Source organism: Bufo bufo, chromosome 7, assembly GCF_905171765.1.
Source record: "Bufo bufo chromosome 7, aBufBuf1.1, whole genome shotgun sequence".
NCBI classification, from domain to species: domain Eukaryota; kingdom Metazoa; phylum Chordata; class Amphibia; order Anura; family Bufonidae; genus Bufo; species Bufo bufo.
The window spans coordinates 192,998,926-193,024,334 of record NC_053395.1 but is presented as its reverse complement, the minus strand read 5'-3'; the positions used below and the strand labels follow the sequence as shown (position 1 = coordinate 193,024,334).

The following is a 25,409-nucleotide window of genomic DNA, read 5'->3' as shown; positions in this document are numbered from 1 at the left end:
CCATTACTTATCTATCTATTTATTCGGTTTGCTTGTGTTTAATTGAGGTTCAGACTCCCTCTACTTGTTGTTAAATTTGCACCTACCCTTTTCACAGAAGACACATTTTCTATGAGAAGCATAGTCTTCTAAGGTGGGAGACCCATTACGACAGCCAAACCGATAAATTAGTGACCGTGCCATGGCATCTCAAATTCACAACAGATGTTTGCTTGCTTGTTTGGAGGCAATTGTTGGGATAATATTTTTTTTTACAGGTTTAGCTCCCTGACGATACAGATGTATCTATGAAAAGCTGAGTTACAACCACTCTGGACACTATGGTGCCTGCTATTAATGGCTGTCACCCAGCAGGCTGCCTGTGTAGCACATCAGGGTAGAGTACATTAAGTGTGACTGTAGGGAGTTTCTATATATTTACTTTAGGGGTGAAAGTTCCTTGGACAGGTTGTTTCACCAAGAGAGAAAGAAAGCGATTGTTTGGCAACACCTTTTTTTCCTGTAGTGACAACTACTGGCACCTCAGTACAATAATTGACCTACTGTGGCTGCTTCTTAGCCCGGCAACCTAAAAGGGCCCTAAAAACCCTCTGCCCCATATTAGAAGAATTATACCATAAGTTATATCTGATGTTTAAGGGGCTCAGAAGCTTCAAGTCTCTGATGGTCTTGCCAACTCAGCTAGAGCAGAAATTATTCTTAATAAGCAGCATTCTAATCTGGCTTATACTTGGATGTTCTGAGTAGGGACCTACCTCTATGATTTACATTCCTTAATAGGCTACTAAATTATTGATTTACATGTTATTTGGGCTAACAAACATTTTTGTACATGTTGCACCCTGTGGCTTCCGCAGCTTCTATGTTTAACAGTAGAAAGCAGCTGCAGAGTGCTATTCACAGTGATAAATCTATTAGACTGCTCATCCTCCAGTTCCTCTCTGACCGCTGTTGAACAATCCTTCTAAGCTGATTAATGACGAAACCAAAGTTCACATAAGAGAACACTACACGTTGTTCTTGATCTCTTGAACGTCTTAAACTTTGGTCCGATTTTTTGGGATACATAATATTTCTCTTCTGTCTTCTAAGCTGTACATACAGTTTTAAAGTCTGTAAACTACCTGGTAAGTGTTGCATAGATGTTGGACTGGTCACTGTACCAGTAATTATTGCCTGAACTATAGTAAGTGCATCTAATAGCTAAATAAGGATGGTTTGTATCAATATGCCTGGAAAAAAAGTTAAAGAAAAAGTTATTACTTATATTATGAAGAAAGGAACTTGCATCCTATCCGTAAAAAGGTGACCTGTAAAGTTTTCCTCAAATTAGCAAAACATTTTGTAGGACCTGAAGCAGAAGAGACCAGTCTCTGCTTCATTATTTGTTTACTGAGTATAGCTTTTGTAGCATAAATATACTTCATGTTTATAAAGGCTATAATTTCCCAGAATATCCATAATCTAACTACAAATGGCAAGTACAGTATGTAAGATATTCTATGGGGCAGAAAATGGACGCCTGACTGGTCAACTAAACGAGAATACAATATGTAATGTTTGCATTGGTACAGAATATTATGTAATTGATGGGTTTTATTGCAGAAGGACAAACCTTCTATCTCCAGTTCCTCCGAAGGCAGCACGGTAGAGATAAGACAACCAGGAATGGAGCGAGAAGATGAACTCTTTGGCTTTGACTCTGAAGAGGCTCTTGAACCGGAGTCATGCTTTACAGAGGGTATACTCACATCTTACTTATTGCCAAACTATTGTTAAATGCTATATTTTAAAATGAGCCTCCAGGATTACAGCTTCTGCTCAAAATTTATCTCATGTTCAGGGCAAGAGCAAGGAGAGTGGGTGGTTCTGTATCTAAGATAACTGTACCAAGTCAAAAGCCGTTCCTACAATGCTATGGTTGGTTATAATTACTAGATTTCATACTGCAAAAATAGAGCTGTGTTACAGTAAGGACACAAGTAGTGGGCACAGTGCAACTAATGTCCACCTTGTCTCAACAGCGGCTGCTACATGTCTTCTTTCTCTAAGCAGGTCGTAAGTAGTAGATAAGATGTTTGGTTAAGGTTCTAGTTGCAGAAGTAGTTTTTGTGTCAGTTGACTGCAGCAGTTTTACAAAAGTTTTTTTTAGCATTTACAAAAAAAGTAGCAAAACAAAAAAAACACAGGACACAAATCGCTATAAGGATGCTTGTACACAATGTGACGTAGGCAGTGGGATCTTCATGCAGCTCACCAGAAATTGTTGGGAGCATTTTTATTTTTTCTTTGGAATTGCTGGGCTGCATCTGTACTTGCCAAAAAACATTTCCAGGTGCCGGCTGACAATTATGGGTGCAGCCTGTCGCAACGTGTATGGAAAGCCTAGAAACATGTCCTGTAAATGCACCCTTAACTAATTATTATTTGTCCATTGCTTTTTTATAATTTCCTTTAGACTGCGTGAAGAGATTTCCATGCTGCCAAATAAATATTGAGGAGGGAAGAGGAAAAAGCTGGTGGAATCTCAGAAAAACCTGCTACCTTATTGTCGAACACAGCTGGTTTGAATCATTTATAATCCTCATGATCCTACTTAGCAGCGGTGCCCTGGTGAGCACAACAATTCTCATTTTACTCACAAAGCGTAATCATTTTATTATTTTTCTGTAGCATGGCTTCTTAAATTCCAGAACATTATTTTTTTCTGCTAGGTGACATTTTTATGTGGGTGTTTTTTATGGTATATGTGGAAATTACCTATTTTTTGCACTTTTTATTTTAAGAAAATAAAGATAAAGCAGTTAAAGAGCAGCTGTAGGACCCTATTAAACCAGAAATACTTTTTGGTAGCGTTGCTCATGCTGATTACAATGATACCTTTTATTTTATATGTAATTTAGGGTTTGTGAGCAGCCTGACGGCACATCTCATCTGTGTGAAATGCCTTCTGAGTGTAGTGTAGCAAGGGCCCACCCAAGCAGCTGTACAAATTGTGGCAACCCATCCTACACTGGCATAATAAAAGCAGATCACACATTTGCTCTACAGACCGAGGAGAATTAGGGCCCTTCACTGGTTTCCTTCTCTCCTTCAGAGGTGGAAACACCACAAGAGGGAGCTCAATGCAAAGACATCATATAACCTCATTTGCACTGTATAAACATGTATGCAGTGAGCTCCTCCTAGTGGTAGCTGCAGGCAGACAACTTTGTAATATGTTAAATGAAGCTGGAGAATGTATCAGTGTAGTTATTCCCAGTTATCTGGTGTTAAATTCATTGATAAATTTCCTGTTCAGGATGAGCACCATATTTTGAATTTGAAGCACCTGTTCCAGACACAAAAGTCGGATAAAGTTAGCGGGGCTGAGGGAAACTTTTTTTAATGAAATTTTTTTTTGCTAAGTTTTACTTTGGGGCCCTGAGATATGGGTAGACATCTTGTCCTGGGAACATTCCAGGACGGGTTGCCAGCGGCCATGTTGATATATTGTTGATACATGTTGTTTGCTAAAGCAGATATATCAGAAGATCTGACAGATTCTCCTTATTTCCATGCATGAGCTGTTTATTTCAGGTGACAAAATACCTTATTTGAGTTCATGTTCTAACTTTTAACTAGTCAACTTATTTTATTTTCTTTCAACCATCCATTAAGTTTTGTATTTATATTTAGCTGTTTTTAGGTCCAGAGTTTTGTTAAGAGCATAGCCATTGTATAGTCTCATATACTATTACAAACTGTATTTTCAGGCGTTTGAGGATATTTACATCGAAAATCATCAAACGATCAAAACAGTGCTGGAATATGCTGACAAGCTCTTCACTTACATCTTTTTCTTGGAAATGCTTCTGAAATGGTTGGCCTATGGATTTGCAACATATTTCACTAATGCCTGGTGCTGCCTGGATTTTGTGATAGTAGACGTAAGATTTTAGTTTTCTTCTAATGGAATTTTTGGAGCATAATCTTGTATAAAAACTGTAGCTGTATAACATGAGCCACTGAAACTTTAAGACATTCGGGCGGGGGAGGAGGGGTGCTTATCCAAAGTGTTGTAAGATACAGTGGGGAAAATAGGTATTTAATACACTGGCGATTTTGCAAGTTTTCCCACCTACAAAGAATGGAGAGGTCTGTAATTTTTATCGTAGACACACCTGTACTATGAAAGACAGAATCTAAATAAAAATCCATAAAATCACATTGTATGATTTTAAATGAATTAATTTGCATTTTATTGCATGGAATAAGTATTTGATCACCTACCAACCAGCAAGAATTCTGGCTCTACTTAAGAAGCCCTCCTACTCTGCACTTATTACCTGTATTAATTGCACCTGTTTGAACTCGTTACCTCTATAAAAAACACCTGTCCACACACTCAATCAATCACACTCCAACCTCTCCACCATGGCCCAGACCATGGCAGAGAGCTGTATAAGGACACCAGGGACAAAATTGTAGACCTGCACAAGGCTGGGGTGGGCTACAAGACAAATAGGCAAGCAGCTTGGTGAGACAGCAACAACTTTTGGTGCAATTATTAGAAAATGGAAGAAACACAAGATGACTGTCAGTCTTTCTCAGTCTGGGGCTCCATGCAAAATCTTGCCTCGATAAAGGTCAGGAATCAGCCCAGAACTACACGGGAGGACTTGGTCAATGACCTGAAGAGAGCTCGGACCACAATCTCAAAGATTACCGTTAGTAACACACTACGCAGTCATGGATTAAATTCCTGCAGGGCATGCAAGGTCCCCCTATTCACGCCAGCACATGTCCACGCCTGTTTGAAGTTCACCAATGACCGTCTGGAAGATCCAGAGGAGGCATGGGAGAAGGTCATGTGGTCAGATGAGACCAAAAGAGAACTTTTTGGTATCAACACCACTCGCCGTGTTTGGAGGAAGAAGAAGGATGGGGGTGGAAACATCATCCTTTGGGGGTGCTTTTCTGCAAAGGGGACAGGACGACTGCCCCGTATTGAAGGAAGGATGGTTGGGCGATGTATCACAAAATTTTGGCCAAAAACCTCTTTCCCTCAGTAAGAGCATTGAAGATGGGTCATGGCTGGGTCTTCCAGCATGACAATGACCCAAAACACACATCCAGAGCAACTAAGGAGTTGCCCTGTAAGTAGCATTTCAAGGTACTGGAGTGGCCTAGCTAGTCTCCTGACCTGAACCCAATCGAAAATCTTTGGAGGGAGCTGAAATTCAATGTAGCCTAGTGACAGCCCCGAAACCCGAAAGATCTGGAGAAGTGGGCCAAAATTCCTGCTGCATTGTGTGTGCAAACTTGGTCAAGAACTACAGGAAATTACCTCTGTAATTGCAAACAAAGGTTTCTGTACCAAATATTAAGTTCTGTTTTTATATTATATGAAATACTTATTTCATGCAAAAAAAAATACAAATTAATTATTTAAAAATCATACAATGTGATTTTCTGAATTAATTTAGATTCTAAGTTGAAGTGTACCTACGATAAAAATTATAGACCTCTCCATTCTTTGTAGGTGGAAAACATGCTAAATTGGCAGTGTATCAAATACTTATTTTCCCCACTGTATGTGTATGTATGGACTGAAGAAAATAGCAAAAAATGCGAAATAAGGCAGGTCCAAGCATACGCTGTATGATGCCCTTCACGGTGACTTTTATTGGATTCCTCCCATATGGTGTACTGTCATACAGTGTACAAATAACTATACAATAGCATTCTGTTTTAAACTGCTGTTCCTTAGGTTTGGCCCATCTAAGAAAATGTGAAACATTCCAAATTGATAAGGCACAACATTTAGCAAGCAGTTGTAACACAAAACTTAAAGGGGGTTAGCTCATAATTTTAGCCAAAAATTAAAATCAGACATCATACAGTACATGGTAGTCTCTTTCTAACAAACTCAGAACCAGCCCTGTACCTCCCATGGATCCAGAGATCTCCCCATTCATTGTTCCGATTTCTCTGCTAGATTTATTTCATGCTGTCAGCTTAGGGGGTGTGGACTTTCACAGGGGTCGTGTCCTGTCTACTGCAGCTGGTGGCTGTTGGAGGATGAAACTGAGCATGTGCTTCCATCTCAGTGAGCCGGACAAAGAAATAAGAAAAAGAGCAAACAGGAGGTGGCGCTATGCATATAGCATTCAGGGTATAACTCTATTTCTATAATACATTTTTAATTACGTGCAATTACAAAAGTATTCAGAGACGGGTGCTGAATTGAAAGATGTAGAATATTTTTCATGGTTCAATTCCTTTAAGCTAAGGGCTGCAATGTGCCATTGTCCTAAATCCTTAAGGGTCTCATACACATTAGTGAATTGCTGGCCAAACCCAACAAGAATGGCAGGTTCGGCTATCAGCCTAATGTGTATGGGCAGTTTCTGACACTACCCTGACAGAGAAGGTTCAAGCGAAATTAATTTTTTCACCAACTTTACTTGTTCTCCCAGGAGATAATCCACCGCTATAAGTGTCAGGCAGTGGCTTTCTCCCCAGTGAATACAAATACTGTACACATTCAGTTTGACTGAATGGGGAAGTCAAAACGATGTCAGGGGAGATAGCTGTCAGCCAAGCAATGTCTTCGGCAGACAGCTATTGAGTGTGTGTAACAGCGGCTGCTGTACGCTGCTGTTCCCCTGCTTACCGCCATGGTCCTGGGCCTCGCTGACCAACCCTGGCTCTCCTGCATGTACTAAAGAGGCTTAGCCCCCTTCCCAGATGCATCAGTGGCAAGGTCCTTGTGTTTGCTAAGCTCCTGATACTCACGTGTGCTCCTGACTTATACCTCAATCCTGGATTCTGCTACCCATCTGATCCCTGCCTGCTTGCCTTGACTCTCCTGTTGCCTGACATGTTCCTGTGCCACCTGCCCTGACCTTTTGCCTGTCGGACTACACCTCTGCCTCATCCTTCGGTCCTGCACTGTTGCTCCTGGTAATGACTCCGCCTGCCTGACTATGCTTGTACTTCTGTTACCTACTCAGGTACCTCCTGGACCACCTGAACCAGCTGCCTTGTGTGCCTACCCTCCTCAAGAGGTAGCGAATTGGTGTTCCCCTCGGGAAAGTCTATCCCCACCATGAGGGGTACTGTGAAGAATTGAGGGGTTCACTTAGACAACGCCCTTAGAGGAGGTGGGATACATGGCACAGTGGGTTCACACCCGCTGGTTCGTGACAGTCTGTAGGGTTAGCTGTAGCCATACACATATTTCTCGATCTAAAGGCTAATGAAGAGAACCCTGGCATGGACTTATCAATTTGCTGAGCATCCAAAGCTATAAGTTATATGCAGTGCAATTTCCACTTCTAACAGCTTTAACTTGGGTTACAATTCAGGGCTCGCATAACAGCTTGGCTTCCCTAGGCCCCTGGTCCCTCAAACATTGGTCACTTACTCATCCACACAGTCTGCTGCCCCTAGTCAAAAATCTCAAAACTTTCATTTTCTCACACCTTAAATTTACAGCTGTCATCTCCCTCTTTCTTAGATCTCCTTGGTTTGCCTTATAGCCAGTATGTTTAACGGATCAGATTTAGGTGCGATTAAGTCACTAAGAACATTAAGGGCTTTGAGACCCCTGAGGGCATTATCGCGCTTTGAAGGAATGAGGGTAAGTTTACATCATAATGTAAATGTATTCAATAATGTATATAAAATTGTAATTCTGTATTGTGTTTTTTAAAGGCACTCACAGCATAGCAGGTCCACAAAATATGAGCTCATTTTGGATAAACTCCACTGGTATTCCCCCTTATGATCAGCTGTTATCAGTGGGAGAAGTTGCTGGAGTGCTCAATCTGCTCTTGTTAACAGCGAGGGGTCCCAAATGGGAGACTATAGGATATATGCATTATCTAAAAGAGAATACTCCTTTACCCAATTATGTATGTTACTATTGATCTTACTTGCTTATCCCATTGATTAGAAAGACCCCACCCCACCCCTGCCACCCTTTTTAAAACATCATCACAGGGAATCCTTGTGCTGCAGTCAAGGTTCTGTCTGACCATATTACCTGCTTTTGGACCGTATAACTTACAAAAATAAAATACCCAGCCAGGTGTCTTACATCCAATATGACAGCAGTGATAAATGTGTAGAAGGGAAATACCCGAGTGTGCGGGGATAAAAATGGCTAATGAAGGGTGGTTCCCAGTGCTACCTCTGTGGCGGAACTCGAAACTACCTGAACTGTACAACCTGCCTGACTTTGAATTCTGGCTGCAACACGGCATTAAATATGTTACCCAACTATATTCATATGGTAACTTTAAAACCTTTATGGATTTAGGGGAATTTCTGTTATCCCAGTCTAGCCTATTTAGGTACTTTTAGCTCAGACATGCATGTACAGAGCAATTTGGAAGGGACCTGATAAAGCTAGAGTACAGAGCAATTAAAATAATTGCACCACAAAAAGGTATGTGTAAGCCGGTGTCTTGCTTTTATTTGGGTCTTTTGTCACAGCTTTCTTTACCGCTGTCCAGATCCTTGGCCAGATGGAAGGTCGACATTCCGGAGATAGAAGATAGGCATCAGAAAGAGATAGTATATAACTGGAGAACTAGAGTTATTAGTGCTAGAGATCAGTTGATTCAGATCAAATAGCTATATCGTATTTATTTAACTCCAGTTCGACTGGAACGTATATGCAAACTGGATAGTGCTCAGTGCACTAGATGTAATGGAGACAGGGGAACCCTGATCCACATGATCTAGAGCTGTCCGGTTACTGCTGCGTACTGGTCGGGGGTCCATGGGTTTTTGAATTGGGACTACCTGCGGTCTGCTCGCCAGAGAATAGTCTGCTGGGGTTGGTCAATGAATTGATTCAGACGGCTCCTAATGTTCTATGCTAGGAAATCCATTTTATTAAACTGGAAACCCCCTAAAATCGCTTCTGTCCAACGCTAGATGCTGATTATAGATGCAGCTCTGCCGATGTACAGACTAACTTTCGTAGTGAGGGGGAAGCCAGAGAAATTGAAGAAAATCTGGGGGCCCTGGTTGGCAGCCAGGGCACTAATCGTTTAGAGGAGGTGGGAGAGCCCGTGGCGCTGTGGTGGGTGTGGATGTGTGTCTGTTAGTCAAATCTATGAAGTCAATAATATTGGGTTACGGCGAAGGTGGGGACATATATCCACATTACTGATACTTTCCTCTCGTTGTACAAAATTGCTGTTGCCATGCATTACACCAGTGTGAGTGATTTTGGTTCTGAGACTTGCAAGTCTGTTATTGTCTTGAAAAACAAAAAAAAAGACATAAAAAAATCAACCCATAAAATTTAACAAATAGGAGAAAAACATATAAAAGAGAAAAATAAACAAACATGTTTTGTACGGTAAATAAACCATATTAAATTGAGACATAATAATTTTTACTCATTTGGTGTCATCATCCAGCACAATGAATGATTAAATGAAGGAATTTACACCACTGGTGGAAAATCAGCTTTTTTTTCAGCAGTTTTACCAGTGTAAAAATTACCGTATTTTTCGCCCTATAAGACGCACCTGCTCATAAGACGCAGGTTTTTAAGGAGGAAAAAAAATAAAAACAAATATTGAACCAAAAGGTGTGCTTTTGGTGGGTTTTGAACTAATGGTGGTCTGAGGATGACATTATTATGGGGGATCTGTTAAGGACACTGTTATGGGGGATCTGTGGGTGACACTGTTATGGGGGATCTGTGGGTGACACTGTTATGGGGGATCTGAGGGTGACACTGTTATGGGGGATCTGAGGGTGACACTGTTATGGGGGATCTGTGGGTGACTGTTATGGGGGATCTGTGGATGACACTGTTATGGGGATCTCTGGATGGCTCTCATTGGGGTATCTGGATGGCACTGTTATGGGGATCCGTAGATGACACTGTTATGGGGGGGATCTGTGGATGACACATATATAGCATCTTATGCTATGTGTCATCCACAGATCCCCTCCATAACAGTGTCCCTGTAGTGTGAATGACCCCCAATACATAGGGTGGGGGTCGCATCTGGTTTTATAATGACAGTGGGGCCCGTGCAGTGCCTGTATTCTACTACACGGGCCCTGCTCACTGTATATTATAGTATCTGTAATTGTAGGCATTGTTAATGTATACAAATTCTGGGTATCAGCGCCTGTATTACGGTACTTACAAGCGCTCAGTAGCAGAGAGGAGGGAGGAGGCAGGCCGGGAGGACGGGCGCTGGCACCGTGAGTCACTACGTCATGCGCCCACGCCGCCTGCTTGATTCATAAAGTGGGCGGCGCAGTGACTCACGCTGCCAGCGCCCATCCTCCCAGCCTGCCTCCTCCCTCCTCTCTGCTACCGAGCGCTTGTAAGTACCGTAATACAGGCGCTGATACCCAGAATTTGTATACATCAACAATGCCTACAATTACAGATACAATTATATATAGTGAGCGGGGCCCGTGTAGTAGAATACAGTCACTGCACGGGCCCCGCTGTCATTATAAAAGCAGATGCCGTCCCCCAGCCCCTCCTCCCTCTCAGCTGATACACCCGTATCATTGAAAATTGGGCAAAATGCAGCATTCGCCCCATAAGACGCACTGCTATTTTTCCCCCACTTTTGGGGGGGGGGAAAGTGCGTCTTATAGGGCAAAAAATACGGTACTATAAAATGAAATGCTAATGTAAATATATTAATTTAGATATCCAAAAAACAAAACAAGTGATTAGAGATGAGCGAATCGACGAAGTGGAATTCGTTCCGAATTTCAGGGAAAATTTGATTTGCACAGAATGCAAATTTCCTCGCGCTTCGTGGTAATGAATCTCATTTTTTCTAAAATGTCTGCTGCACGTGTGAGGACATTAGGAAGGTGGGATCACCAGCACTAACCAGCACTGATTGGGGATCCAAATTGCCATAAAGCAGCTCTGTAATTCCATCAAACCGTTCTTATTGGGGTGCAAGTGCTGTTTGATACAGGCATTAACAAGGGTTATTACAATCAAATATTTCTATGTTTTATTTGCCCTAGTGCGGTGCAGTTATATGTTCTAAAGCATTTTTTGGCTTGTATAAGTGGGGGAAAGGGGCTTATTAGCCGTTGTGTGGTGAAGTAAGAAAATTACAGCCCTTTTTGTTGTGTATTAGTGGCAAAAGTAAAATATATTTGCCGCTCAGAGGAGCAGTTATCTGTTCTAAAGCCTTTTTTTCCATGTGTTAGTGGAAAAAGAAAAAATATATTTGCCGCTCAGTGGTGCAGTTATCTGTTTTAAAGCCCTTTTTTACGTGTATTAGTGGAAAAAGGAAATAATATATTTGCCGCTCAGCGGTGCAGTTATCTGTTTTAAAGCCCTTTTTTGCATGTGTTAGTGGAAAAAGGAAAAATATTTTTGCCGCTCAGCGGTGCAGTTTTCTGTTTTAACGCCCTTTTTTGCGTGTATTAGTGGAAAAGGGAAAAATATGTTTGCAGCTCAGCGGTGCAGTTATCTGTTTTAAAGCCCTATTTTGCGTGTATTACTGGCAAAATAAAAAATATATTCGCCGTTCAGCATTGCACTTATCTCTTGAAAAGCCTTTTGTGTTATGTAAAAGTAGGGCCTAATTGCCGTTCTGCGGTGCAGTGATATAGTCTAAAGCCCAGTTTGCCGTGTATTAGTGGTGAGTTTGCCGTGTATTATTGTCGAAATATAAATATATTAGCCGTTCATCGTTGCACTTATCTGTTGAAAACCCTTCTGTGCAAAAGTAGAAAAACAATTAGGGCCTAATTACATTCTGCGGTGCAGTGAAATATTATAAAGCCCAGTTTGCCATGTATTACTGGCGAAATAAAAATATATTTGCCGTTCAGCATTGCACTTATCTGTTGAAAAGCCTGTTGTGTTCTGTAAAAGTTAAAAAAAACTAGTGCCTAATTGCCCTTGTGCAGTGCAGTGCTATACTCTAAAACCCAGTTTGCTGTGTATTAGTGGTGAAATAAAAATGTATTCGCCGTCCAGCGTTGCACTTATCTGTTGAAAAGCCTGTTGTGTTGTGCAAAAATAGAAAAAAAATTGGGCCTAATTGCTGTTCAGCGGTGCAGGGATATATATTCTACAGCCCTGTTTGCCGTGTATTAGAGGCGAAATGAAAATATATTCACCATCCAGCGTTGCACTAATCTGTTGAAAAGCCTTTTGTGTTGTGTAATAGTAGAAAAAAATTAGGGCTTAATTGCCATTCAGCGATGCAGTTATATGTGGTGAAGCCCTTTTCGCGGTATGGACCGAATTACGTAGTAGTGACATTTTTTATGTGAAACAGGCTTTTTGGGGGGAAAATTGATGGGAGATTGTAGACTTTCTTCTGTATGAACAGAATTCCATTATACTTTCAATGGTGAATTTTTTTTATTTCAACCATGTTTTCTGCGGGAACATTGATGGGCGATTGTACACCTCCTTTTGCTGTATGGACCGAATTACGTCATCGTGGGTCCTGCAGTAAACATAATGAAGACGCTGATGACAACACACCAGCAGACTTTGCCTTCACCATCTATTCACAATTAAATCAAGCATCTTCACTAAGTTGAAAACATTCATGTGTATTTATCTGCTCCGTCTGCATTCGATCTCAACAGCACACAAGACATGACAGGAGAGCTTCTGCTTTGGAGTCCAAGTCCAGTTACTTAAGATCAGAAGTTCAATCAGAATGGTGCGTAACAATCTTGCTCCCTGTGCAAAGCCATAACAAAAGGACTCCGTATCACATCAGAGGAATCTGAAGCTGGTTGCCCCAATTTAAATTCAGGAGCAGTAAACAGCGCAAAGCAAATAGAGGTAGCTGAACTCTGCTGCTCTGTATCTCTATTGAAATCAATGTCTCCAGCTATGTCCCTCTCACGATTTCCAACAAATACATTATTTTCATGTAGAAATACAAGAAATATGTTGGAGGCATAGTGTATGCAAGCTGTGTGCGAACCATCTCAATTAAGGGCCTACTTGCCGTTCAGTGGTGCAGTTATATGTGGTAAAGCATTTTTTGCAGTGAAATTTGCAGTGAAATTTTTTATGTGACACAGACTTTTTTCGAGAAAATGTATGGGTGATTGTACACCTAATTTTGTGGTATGGACCGAAAGAACTTAGTGGTGAAATTCTTTATGTGACTGGCTTTTTTTCAAAAATGTATGGGTGAATGTACACCTCCTTTTGCGGTATGGACTGAAGTACTTAGAGGTGAAATTCTTTATGTGACTGGCTTTTTTTAGAAAATGTATGGGTGAATGTACACCTCCTTTTGTGGTATGGACCGAAGTAATTAGTGGTGAAATTCTTTATGTGACACTGGCTTTTTTTCTGAAAATGCATAGTTGAATGTACACCTTTTTTTGCGGTATGGACCGAAGTACTTAGTGGTGAAATTCTTAATGTGACACTGGCTTTTTTTCCAAAAATGTATGGGTGAATGTACACCTCCTTTTCGTTATGGACCGAAATATGTAGTGGTGAAATTCTTTATATGATACTGGCTTTTTTTAAAAAAAAATTATGAGTGAATGTACACCTCCTTTTGCGGTATGGACCGAAGTACTTAGTGGTGAAATTCTTTATGTGACACTGCCTAATTTTTGGAAAATGTATGGGAGAATGTACACCTCCTTTTGCTGTAGGGACTGAAGTACTTAGTGACTAAATTCTGTATGTGACACTGCCTAATTTTTGGAAAATGTATGGGAGAATGTACACCTATATTTTTATCGAATATACTTTTATCAAATATAGTATTGATTATATCTACCACAATATATGTGATTGTAATGTTATATATTATTGCTACATTGTTCTCATAAATATTATTACTTGTATTTTATGGGGATTTAATAAATATTTTCTGCATATTTCAATTTGGTTGCCAAGTGTATGAGTGCCCGCTCATTTTTCTATTGTTAGAATGTACACCTCCTTTTGAGGTATGGACCGAAGTACTTAGTTGTGAAATTCTTTATGTGACACTGGCTTTTTTTCCGAAAATGTATGGGTGAATGTACACCTCCTTTGGCGGTATGGACCGAAGTACTTAGTGGTGAAATTCTTTATATGACACTGGATTTTTTGGGGAAAATGTATGGGTGAATGTACACCTCCTTTTGTGGTAAGGACTGGAATACTTAGTGGTGAAATTCTTTATGTGACACTGGCTTTATTTCAGAAGTCTATGGGTGAATGTAAACCTCTTTTTGCGGAAGACCAAAGTACATAGTGGTGAAATTCTTTATGTGACACTACCTTTTTTCGGAAAATAAATGGGAAAATGTACATCTTTTTTTGCGGTATGGACCGAAGTACTTAGTGGTGAAATTCTTTATGTGACACTGGCTTTTTTTCCAAAAATGTATGTGTGAATGTACACCTCCTTTTCGTTATGGACCGAAGTACGTAGTGGTGAAATTCTTTATATGATACTGGCTTTTTTTTATTTTTTATTATGAGTGAATGTACACCTCCTTTTGCTATATGGACCGAAGTACTTAGTGGTAAAATTCTTTATGTGACACTGCCTAATTTTTTGAAAATGTATGGGAGAATGTACACCTCCTTTTGCGGTATAGACTGAAGTACTTAGTGGTGAAGTTCTTTATGTGACACAGGCATTTTTTCAAAAAAAGTATGGGTGAATGTACACCTCGTTTTGCGGTATAGACCGAAGTAATTAGTGGTGAAATTAATTTTGTAACACTGGCTTTTTTCGAAAAAAGTGTGGGTGAATGTACACCGCATTTTGAGGTATGGACCGAAGAGCTTAGTGGTGAAAATATTTATGTGACACTGGCTTTTTTCGGAAAATGTATGAATGAATGTACATCTCCTTTTGCGGTATGGACCGAAGTACTTAGTGGTGAAATTCTTTATGTGACACTGGAATTATTTTGGAAAATGTATGGGTGAATGTACACCTCCTTTTGCGGTATGAAAGAAGTACATAGTGGTGAAATTCTTTATGTGACTAGCTTTTTTTGGATAATGTATGGGTGAATGTACACCTCCTTATGTGACACTGCCTAATTTTTGGAAAATGTATGGGTGAATGTACACCCCCTTTTGTGGTAAGGACTGAAATACTTAGTGGTGAAATTCTTTATGTGACACTGGCTTTTTTTCAGAAAATCTATGGGTGAATGTAAACCTCCTTTTGCGGAATAGACCGAAGTACATAGTGGTGAAATTCTTTATGTGACACTACCTTTTTTCGGAAAATTTATGGGTGAATGTACACCTCCTTTAGCGGTATGGACCGACTTACTTAGTGGTAAAATTCTTTATGTGAGACTGGCTTTTTTCCAGAAAATGTATGGGTGAATGTACACCTCATTTTGCGGAATGAAAGAAATACATAGTGGTGAATTTCTTTATCTGACTGGCTTTTTTTGGAAAATGTATGGGTGAATGTACACTTCCTTTTGTAGTATGGACCGATGTATTTACTGGTCAAATGCTTTATGTGACACTCAGGGTTTTTTTCGGAAAAAGTATGGGTGAATGTAAACCTCCTTTTGTGGTATGGACCGAAGTAATTAGTGGTGAAATTCTCTATGTGACACTGACTTTTTTCTGAAAATGTATGGGTTAATGTACACCTCCTTTTGCGGTATGGACCGAAGTACTTAGTGGTGAAATTCTTTATGCGACACTGGATTTTTTTTTGGAAAATGCATGGGTGAATGTACACCTACTTTTGTGGTATGAACTGCAATACTTAGTGGTGAAATATTTTTTGACACTGGCTTTTTTTCAGAAAATGTATGGGTGGATGTAAACCTCCTTTTGCGGAATAGACCGAAGTACATAGTGGTGAAATTCTTTATGTGACACTACCTTTTTTCGGAAAATGTATGGGTGAATGTACACCTCCTTTAGCGGTATGGACCGACTTACTTAGTGGTAAAATTCTTTATGTGACACTGGCTTTTTTTCAGAAAATGTATGGGTGAATGTACACCTCATTTTGCGGAATGAAAGAAATACATAGTGGTGAATTTCTTTATCTGACTGGCTTTTTTTGGAAAATGTATGGGTGAATGTACACTTCCTTTTGTAGTATGGACCGATGTATTTACTGGTCAAATGCTTTATGTGACACTCGGGGGTTTTTTCGGAAAAAGTATGGGTGAATGTAAACCTCCTTTTGTGGTATGGACCGAAGTAATTAGTGGTGAAATTCTCTATGTGACACTGACTTTTTTCTGAAAATGTATGGGTGAATGTACACCTCCTTTTGCGGTATGGACCGAAGTACTTAGTGGTGAAATTCTTTATGCGACACTGGATTTTTTTGGGAAAATGTATGGGTGAATGTACACCTACTTTTGTGGTATGAACTGCAATACTTAGTGGTGAAATATTTTTTGACACTGGCTTTTTTTCAGAAAATGTATCGGTGAATGTACACCTCCTTTTGCGGTATGAAAGAAGTACATAGTGGTGAAATTCTTTATATGACTGGCTTTTTTTGGAAAATGTATGGGTGAATGTACACCTCCTTTTGCAGTATGAAATGATGTACTTACTGGTCAAATGCTTTATGTGGCACTGCATTTTTTTGGGAAAATTTATGGGTGAATGTACACCTCCTTTTGTGGTATGGACCGAAGTAATTAGTGGTGAAATTCTTTATGTGACAGGCTTTTTTTTCAGAAAATGTATGGGTGAATGTACACCTCTTTTTGCGGTATGGACCGAAGTACTTAGTGGTGAAATTCTTTATGTGACACTGGCTTTTTTTCCAAAAATGTATGGGATAATGTACACCTCCTTTTCGGTATGGACCGAAGTACTTAGTGGTGATATTCTTTATATGATACTGGCTTTATTTCGGAAAATGTATGGGTAAATGAACACCTCCTTTTGCTTTTTGGACTGACTTACTTGTGACAATCTTTATGTGACACTGGCTTTTTATCGGTAAATGTATGTGTGAATGTGCACCTACTTTTGCGGTATGGACTGACTTACTTAGTGGTGAAATTCTTTATATGACTCTGACTTTTTTTCGGAAAATGTTGGGGTAAATGTACACCTCTTTTTGCGGTATGAACTGAAGTTCTTAGTGGTGAAATTTTTTTTGTGACACTGTCTTTTTTTTGGAAAATGTATGGGTGAATGTACACCTTCTTTTGCAGTATGGACCGATGTATTTAATGGTAAATTTCTTTTTGTGACACTGGCTTTTTTTCAGAAAATGTATGGGTGAATGTACACCTCCTTTTGCAGTATGGACGGAAGAACTTAGTGGTGAAACTCTTTATGTGATACTGCCTAATTTTTGGAAAATGTATGGGATAAAGTATACCTCCTTTTGCGGTATGGACCGAAGTACTTAGTGGCGAAATTCTTTTTTTGAGACTGGCTTTTTTTCCGAAAATGCATAGTTGAATGTACACCTCCTTTTGCGGTATAAACAGAAGAACTTGGTGAAATTCTTTATTTGACACTGGCTTTTTTTTTGAAAATGTATGGGTGAATGTACACCTCCTTTTGCGGTATGGACCATATTACTTAGTGGCTACAATCTTTATGTGACACTGGCTTTTTTTTTTTTTTTAAATGTATGGGTGAATGAGCACCTCCTTTTGAGGTATGGACCGACTTACTTAGTGGTGACAATCTTTATATGACACTGGCTTTTTTTTGGAAATTGCATGGTTGAATGTACACCTCCTTTTGAGGTATGGACTGAAGTACTTAGTGGTGAAATTCTTTATATGACACTGGCTTTTTTTTGGAAATTGTATGGTTGAATGTACACCTCCTTTTGCGGTATGGACCGATGTATTTAATGATGAAATTCTTTATGTGACACTGCCTTTTTTTTTGGAAAATGTATCGGTGAATGTACACCTCCTTTTGCGGTATGGACTGAAGTACTTAGTGGTGAAATTCTTTATGTGACACAGTTTTTTTTGGGAAAATGTATGGGTGAATGTTCACCCCCTTTTGTGGTATAAACCGACTAACGTAGTGGTAAAATAATTATATGACACTGGCTTTTTTTTTGGAAAATGTATGGGTGAATGTACACCTCCTTTTGCTGTATGAACCTTTTTACTTACTGGTAAAACGCTTTATGTTACACTGCTTTTTCAAAAAAAATATATATTCAGTACAGACCAAAAGTTTGGACACACCTTCTCATTCAAAGAGTTTTCTTTATTTTCATGACTATGAAGGCATGAAAACTATGAATTAACACATGTGGAATTATATACATAACAAACAAGTGTGAAACAACTGAAAATATGTCATATTCTAGGTTCTTCAAAGTAGCCACCTTTTGCTTTGATTACTGCTTTGCACACTCTTGGCATTATCTTGATGAGCTTCAAGAGGTAGTCCCCTGAAATGGTCTTCCAACAGTCTTGAAGGCGTTCCCAGAGATGCTTAGCACTTGTTGGCCCTTTTGCCTTCCCTCTGCGGTCCAGCTCACCCCAAACCATCTCGATTGGGTTCAGGTCCGGTGACTGTAGAGGCCAGGTCATCTGGCGCAGCACCCCATCACTCTCCTTCATGGTCAAATAGCCCTTATTTCAAAGTTTTCCCAGTTTTTCGGCTGACTGACTGACTGACCTTCATTTCTTAAAGTAATGATGGCCACTCGTTTTTCTTTACTTAGCTGCTTTTTTCTTGCCATAATACAAATTCTAAATGTCTATTCAGTAGGACTATCAGCTGTGTATCCACCTGACTTCTCCTCAACGCAACTGATGGTCCCAACCCCATTTATAAGGCAAGAAATCCCACTTATTAAACCTGACAGGGCACACCTATGAAGTGAAAACCATTTCAGGGGACTACCTCTTGAAGCTCATCAAGAGAATGCCAAGAGTGTGCAAAGCAGTAATCAAAGCAAAATGTGGCAACTTTGAAGAACTTAGAATATGACATATTTTCAGTTGTTTCACACTTGTTTGTTATGTATATAATTCCACATGTGTTAATTCATAGTTTTGATGCCTTCAGTGTGAATCTACAATTTTCATAGTCATGAAAATAAAGAAAACTCTTTGAATGAGAAGGTGTGTCCAAACTTTTGGTCTGTACTGTATATATGCATGAAAGTAAACCTCCTTTTGCGGTATGGACCGAAGTACTTAGGGGTGAAATTCTTTATGTGACACTGGCTTTTTTTTGGAAAATGGATGGGTGAATGTACACCTACTTTTGCAGTATGGACCGAAGTACTTAGTGATGAAATTCTTTATATGACACTGACATTTTTCGGTAAAATGTATGGGCAAATGTACACCTCCTTTTGTGGGATTGCCCGACTTTCTTAGTGGTGAAATTCTTTATTTGACACTGGCTTTTTTTCCGAAAATGTATGCGTGAATGTACACCTCCTTTTGTGGTATGGACTGAAGTCCTTAGTGGTGAAATTCTTTATGTGACACTGTTTTTTTTTCGGAAAATGTATGGGTGAATATACACCTCCTTTGGCGATATGGACTGACTGACTTACTGGTGAAATTCTTTATGTGACACTGGCTTTTTTTCAGAGAATGTATGGGTGAATGTACCCCTCTTTTTGCGGTATAGGCTGAAGTACATAGTGGTGAAATTCTTTATGTGACACTTGCTTTTTTTGGGGAAAATGTATGGGTGAATGTACACCTCCTTTTGCTGTATAGACCATTGTACTTACTGGTGAAATGCTTTATGTGACACTGCCTTTTAAAAAAAAAAGGCAGTGCCTTTTGCGGTATGGACCGAAGTACTTAGTGGTGAAATTCTTTATGTGACACTGGCTTTTATTCTGAAAATCTTTGGGTGAATGTACACCTCCTTTGGCGGTATGGACCGACTGACTTAGTGGTGAAATTCTTTATGTGACACTGACTTTTATTCCGAAAATGTATGGGTGAATGTACACCTCCTTTTGCGGTATGGACCGAAGTACTTAGTGGTGAAATTCTTTATGTGACACTGGCTTTCTTGGAAAATGGATGGGTGAATGTACACCTACTTTTGCAGTATGGACCAAAGTACTTAGTGATGAAATTCTTTATATGACACAGATTTTTTTTCGTAATATATATGGGTGAATGTACACCTCCTTTTGCGGTATTGACCGAATGAATTAGTGGTGAAATTCTTTATGTGAAACTGCCTAATTTTTAATAAATGTATGGGTGAATGTACACCTCTTTTTGTGGCATGGACTGAAGTCCTTAGTGGTGAAAATCTTTATGTGACACTGGATTTTTTTCGGAAATTTTTTGGGTGAATGTACACCTCCTTTTGCGGTATGGACTGAAGTACTTTGTAAAATTCTTTATGTGACACTGGCTTTTATTCTGAAAATATATGGGTGAATGTACACCTCCTTTTGCGGTATGGACTAAAGTCCTTAGTGGTGACATTTTTATGTGACACTGGCTTTTTTTCGGAAAATGTATGGGTGAATGTACACCTCCTTTTGCGGTATGGACCAAAGTACTTTGTAAAATTCTTTATGTGACACTGGCTTTTTTTCAGAAAATGTATGGGTGAATGTTCACCTCCTTTTGCGGTATGGGCTGAAGTACATAGTGGTGAAATTCTTTATGTGAAAACTGGCTTTTTTGAAGAAAATATATGGGTGAATGTACACCTCCTTTTGCTGTATGGACCTTTGTAATTACTGGTGAAATGCTTTATGTGACACTGCCTTTTAAAAAAAAAATATATGGGTTAATGTACACCTCCTTTTGCGGTATAGATCAAAGTACTTAGTGGTGAAATTCTTTATGTGACATTGGCTTTTTTGGAAAATGGATGGTTGAATGTACACCTACTTTTGCAGTATAGACCGAAGTACTTAGTGTTAAAATTCTTTATGAGAAACTGGCTTTTTTTTGGAAAATGTACGGGTGAATGTACACCTCCTTTTGCTGTATGGACCTTTGTTCTTACTGGTGAAACGCTTTATGTGAAACTGCCTTTTCAAAAAAATAATTTGGGTGAATGTACACCTCCTTTTGCGGTATGGACCGAAGTACTTAGTGGTGAAATTCTTTATGTGACACTGGTAGTTTCAGGTGCTGCACATCTCGTATCTTCACAGCATAGACGATTGCCTTCAGATGATACGAGATGTGCAGCACCTGAAACTACGGATACTGGAAGCCTGTGCTAGCATTTCTTCTGCGGTGTTGCTTTCAGTGTGTGAAGAGTGGGAGAAGAGGGTTGCATTGACAATCCAAAACAATGAGCAGCACATTGAACACATTTTATAAGTGGTCAGAAACTTGTAAATAACTCATGAAAGAATAAAGTTATGTTAAAACCAAGCACACCATTGTTTTTCTTGAGAAATTCCCAATAAGTTTGATGTGTCAAATGACCCTCTTCCTATTGAAAAAACAAAAGTTAGATTCAAAATGGCCGACTTCAAAATGGCCGCCATGGTCACCACCCATCTTGAAAAGTTCCCCCCCTCACATATACTAATGTGCCACAAACAGGAAGTTAATATCACCAACCATTCCCATTTTATTAAGGTGTATCCATTTAAATGGCCCACCCTGTACATCTCCATTTGGGGTATGGACTGAAGTCCTTAGTGGTGAAATGCATGGGTGAATGTACTCCTCCTGTTGCGGTATGGACTAAAGTACTTTGTAAAAAAATTTGTGACACTGGCTTTTTTCAGAAAATGTATGGGTGAATGTACACCTCCTTTGGCGATATGGACCGACTTACTTAGTGGTAAAAAAATGTATGTGACACTGGCTTCTTTTTGGAAAATTTATGGGTGAATGTACACCTCCTTTTGCTGTATGGACCTTTGTACTTACTGGGGAAATGCTTTATAAGACACTGCCTTTTTATAAAAAAAAATATATGGGTTAATGTACACCTCATTTTGCAATATGGACCGAAGTACTTAGTGGTGAAATTCTTTATTTGACACTGGCTTTTTTTTCAGAAAATGTATGGGTGAATGTACACCCTCATTTTGCGGTATTGTCCGACTTACTTAGTGGTGAAATTCTTTATGTTACACTGGCTTTTTTTTGGAAAATGTATACGTGAATGTACACCTCCTATTGTGGTATGGACCAAAGTACTTTGTGAAATTTTTTATGTGGCACTGGCTTTTTTTCAGAAAATGTATGGCTGAATGTGCACCTCCTTTTGCGGTATGGACCGACTTACTTAGTGGTGAAATTCTCTATTTGACACTGGCTTTTTTTCAGAAAATTCATGGGTGAATGTACACCTCCTTTTGCGGTATGGGCTGAAGTACATTGTGGTGAAATTCTTTATGTGACACTGGCTTTTTTAGGGGAAAATGTATGGGTGAATGTACACCTCCTTTTGCTGTATGGAACTTTGTACTTACTGGTGAAATGCTTTAAGTGACACTGCCTTTTTTTTTAAAAAATATATGGGTTAATGTACACCGCCTTTTGCGGTATGAACTGAAGTACTTAGTGGTGAAATTCTTTATGTGACACTGGCTTTTTTTCAGAAAATTTTTGTGTGAATGTACATTTTCTTTGGCGGTATGGACCGACTGACTTAGTGGTGAAATTATTTATGTAACACTGGCTTTTTTTCAGAAAATGTATGGCTGAATGTGCACCTCCTTTTGCGGTATGGACCGACTTACTTAGTGGTGAAATTCCTTATGTGACTCTGGCTTTTATTGGGAAAATGGATGGGTGAATGTACACCTACATTTGCAGTATGGACCGAAGTACTTAGTGGTGAAATTATTTATGTGACACTGCCTAATTTTTGGAAAATGTACGGGAGAATGTACAGTCGTGGCCAAAAGTTTTGAGAATTACATAAATATTGGAAATTGGAAAAGTTGCTGCTTAAGTTTTTATAATAGCAATTTGCATATACTCCAGAATGTTATGAAGAGTGATCAGATGAATTACATAGTCCTTCTTTGCCATGAAAATTAACTTAATCCCAAAAAAAACTTTCCACTGCATTTCATTGCTGTCATTAAAGGACCTGCTGAGATCATTTCAGTAATCGTCTTGTTAACTCAGGTGAGAATGTTGACGAGCACAAGGCTGGAGATCATTATGTCAGGCTGATTGGGTTAAAATGGCAGACTTGACATGTTAAAAGGAGGGTGATGCTTGAAATCATTGTTCTTCCATTGTTAACCATGGTGACCTGCAAAGAAACGCGTGCAGCCATCATTGCATTGCATAAAAATGGCTTCACAGGCAAGGATATTGTGGCTACTAAGATTGCACCTCAATCAACAATTTATAGGATCATCAAGAACTTCAAGGAAAGAGGTTCAATTCTTGTTAAGAAGGCTTCAGGGCGTCCAAGAAAGTCCAGCAATCGACAGGATCGACTCCTAAAGAGGATTCAGCTGCGGGATCGGAGTGCCACCAGTGCAGAGCTTGCTCAGGAATGGCAGCAGGCAGGTGTGAGCGCATCTGCACGCACAGTGAGGCGAAGACTTTTGGAAGATGGCCTGGTGTCAAGAAGGGCAGCAAAGAAGCCACTTCTCTCCAAAAAAAACATCAGGGACAGATTGATCTTCTGCAGAAAGTATGGTGAATGGACTGCTGAGGACTGGGGCAAAGTCATATTCTCCGATGAAGCCTCTTTCCGATTGTTTGGGGCATCTGGAAAAAGGCTTGTCCGGAGAAGAAAAGGTGAGCGCTACCATCAGTCCTGTGTCATGCCAACAGTAAAGCATCCTGAGACCATTCATGTGTGGGGTTGCTTCTCATGCAAGGGAGTGGGCTCACTCACAATTTTGCCCAAAAACACAGCCATGAATAAAGAATGGTACCAAAACACCCTCCAACAGCAACTTCTTCCAACAATCCAACAACAGTTTGGTGAAGAACAATGCATTTTCCAGCACGATGGAGCACCGTGCCATAAGGCAAAAGTGATAACTAAGTGGCTCGGGGACCAAAACGTTTACATTTTGGGTCCATGGCCTGGAAACTCCCCAGATCTTAATCCCATTGAGAACTTGTGGTCAATCCTCAAGAGGCGGGTGGAAAAACAAAAACCCACTAATTCTGACAAACTCCAAGAAGTGATTATGAAAGAATGGGTTGCTATCAGTCAGGAATTGGCCCAGAAGTTGATAAAGAGCATGCCCAGTCGAATTGCAGAGGTCCTGAAAAAGAAGGGCCAACACTGCAAATACTGACTTTGCATAAATGTCATGTAATTGTCAATAAAAGCCTTTGAAACGTATGAAGTGCGTGTAATTATATTTCACTACATCACAGAAACAACTTAAACAAAGCTCTAAAAGCAGTTTAGCAGCAAACTTTGTGAAAACTAATATTTGTGTCATTCTCAAAACTTTTGGCCACGACTGTACATCTCCTTTTGCGGTATGGACTGAAGTACTTAGTTGTGAAATTCTTTATGTGACACTGGCTTTTTTCGGAAAATGGATGGGTGAATGTACACCTCCTTTTGTGGTATTGCCCGACTTACTTAGTGGTGAAATTCTTTATGTGACACTGGTTTTTTTTCGGAAAATTTATAGGTGAATGTACAGCTTCTTTTGCTGTATGGACCGACTTACTAAGTGGTGAAATTCTTTATATAATACTGCCTAATTTTTGGAAAATGTATGGGAGAATGTACACCTTCTTTTGCAGTATGAACCGAAGTACTTAGTAGTGAAATTCTTTATGTGACACTGTTTTTTTTTCAGAAAATGTATCTGTGAATGTACACCTCCTTTGGCGGTATCTACCGACTTACTTAGTGGTGAAATTCTTTACGTGACACTGGCTTTTTTTCGGAAAATGTATGGGTGAATGTACACCTCCTTTTGCGATATGGACTGAAGTACTTAGTGGTAAAATTCTTTTTGTGACACTGGATTTTTTCGGAAAATGTATGGATGAATGTAAACCTCCTTTTGCGTTATGGGCCGAAGTTCTTTGTGAAATTCTTTATGTGACACTGGCTATTTTTCAGAAAATGTATGGGTGAATGTACACCTCCTTTGGCGGTATCTACCGACTTACTTACTGGTGAAATTCTTTATGTGACACTGGCTTTTTTTCGTCAAATGTATGGGTGAATGTATACCTCCTTTTGCAGTATAGACTGAAGTACTTAGTGGTGAAATTCTTTATGTGACACTGGCTTTTTTTCGGATAATGTATGGGTGAATGTAAACCTTATTTTACGGTATGGACCGATGTACTTACTGATGAAATTCTTTATGGGACACTGCCTTTTTTTGGGATAATGTATGGGTGAATGTACACCTCCTTTTTCGGTATGGACCGAAGTACTTAGTGGTGAAATTCTTTATGTAACACTGGCTTTTTTGGGGGGAAATGAATGGGTGAATATATACCTCCTTTTGCGGTGTGGACTGATATACTTATTGGTAAAATTGTTTATGTGAAACTGGCTTTTTCTCGGAAAATGT

General features: G+C 39.6%; 1 protein-coding gene across 1 annotated transcript in view; it reads left to right on the top strand.

Annotated features, from left to right (window-relative positions):
- LOC121008820 (sodium channel protein type 2 subunit alpha-like) overlaps nucleotides 1-25,409 on the top strand; it is a 185,172-nt gene that overhangs the window by 123,890 nt on the left and 35,873 nt on the right. Inside the window, exons 18-21 of the mRNA XM_040441516.1 lie at nucleotides 1,606-1,741; nucleotides 2,459-2,613; nucleotides 3,756-3,929; nucleotides 7,505-7,627. Of these exons, the coding sequence (XP_040297450.1) occupies nucleotides 1,606-1,741; nucleotides 2,459-2,613; nucleotides 3,756-3,929; nucleotides 7,505-7,627 (588 nt within the window). The remainder of the gene's footprint in view (nucleotides 1-1,605; nucleotides 1,742-2,458; nucleotides 2,614-3,755; nucleotides 3,930-7,504; nucleotides 7,628-25,409) is intronic.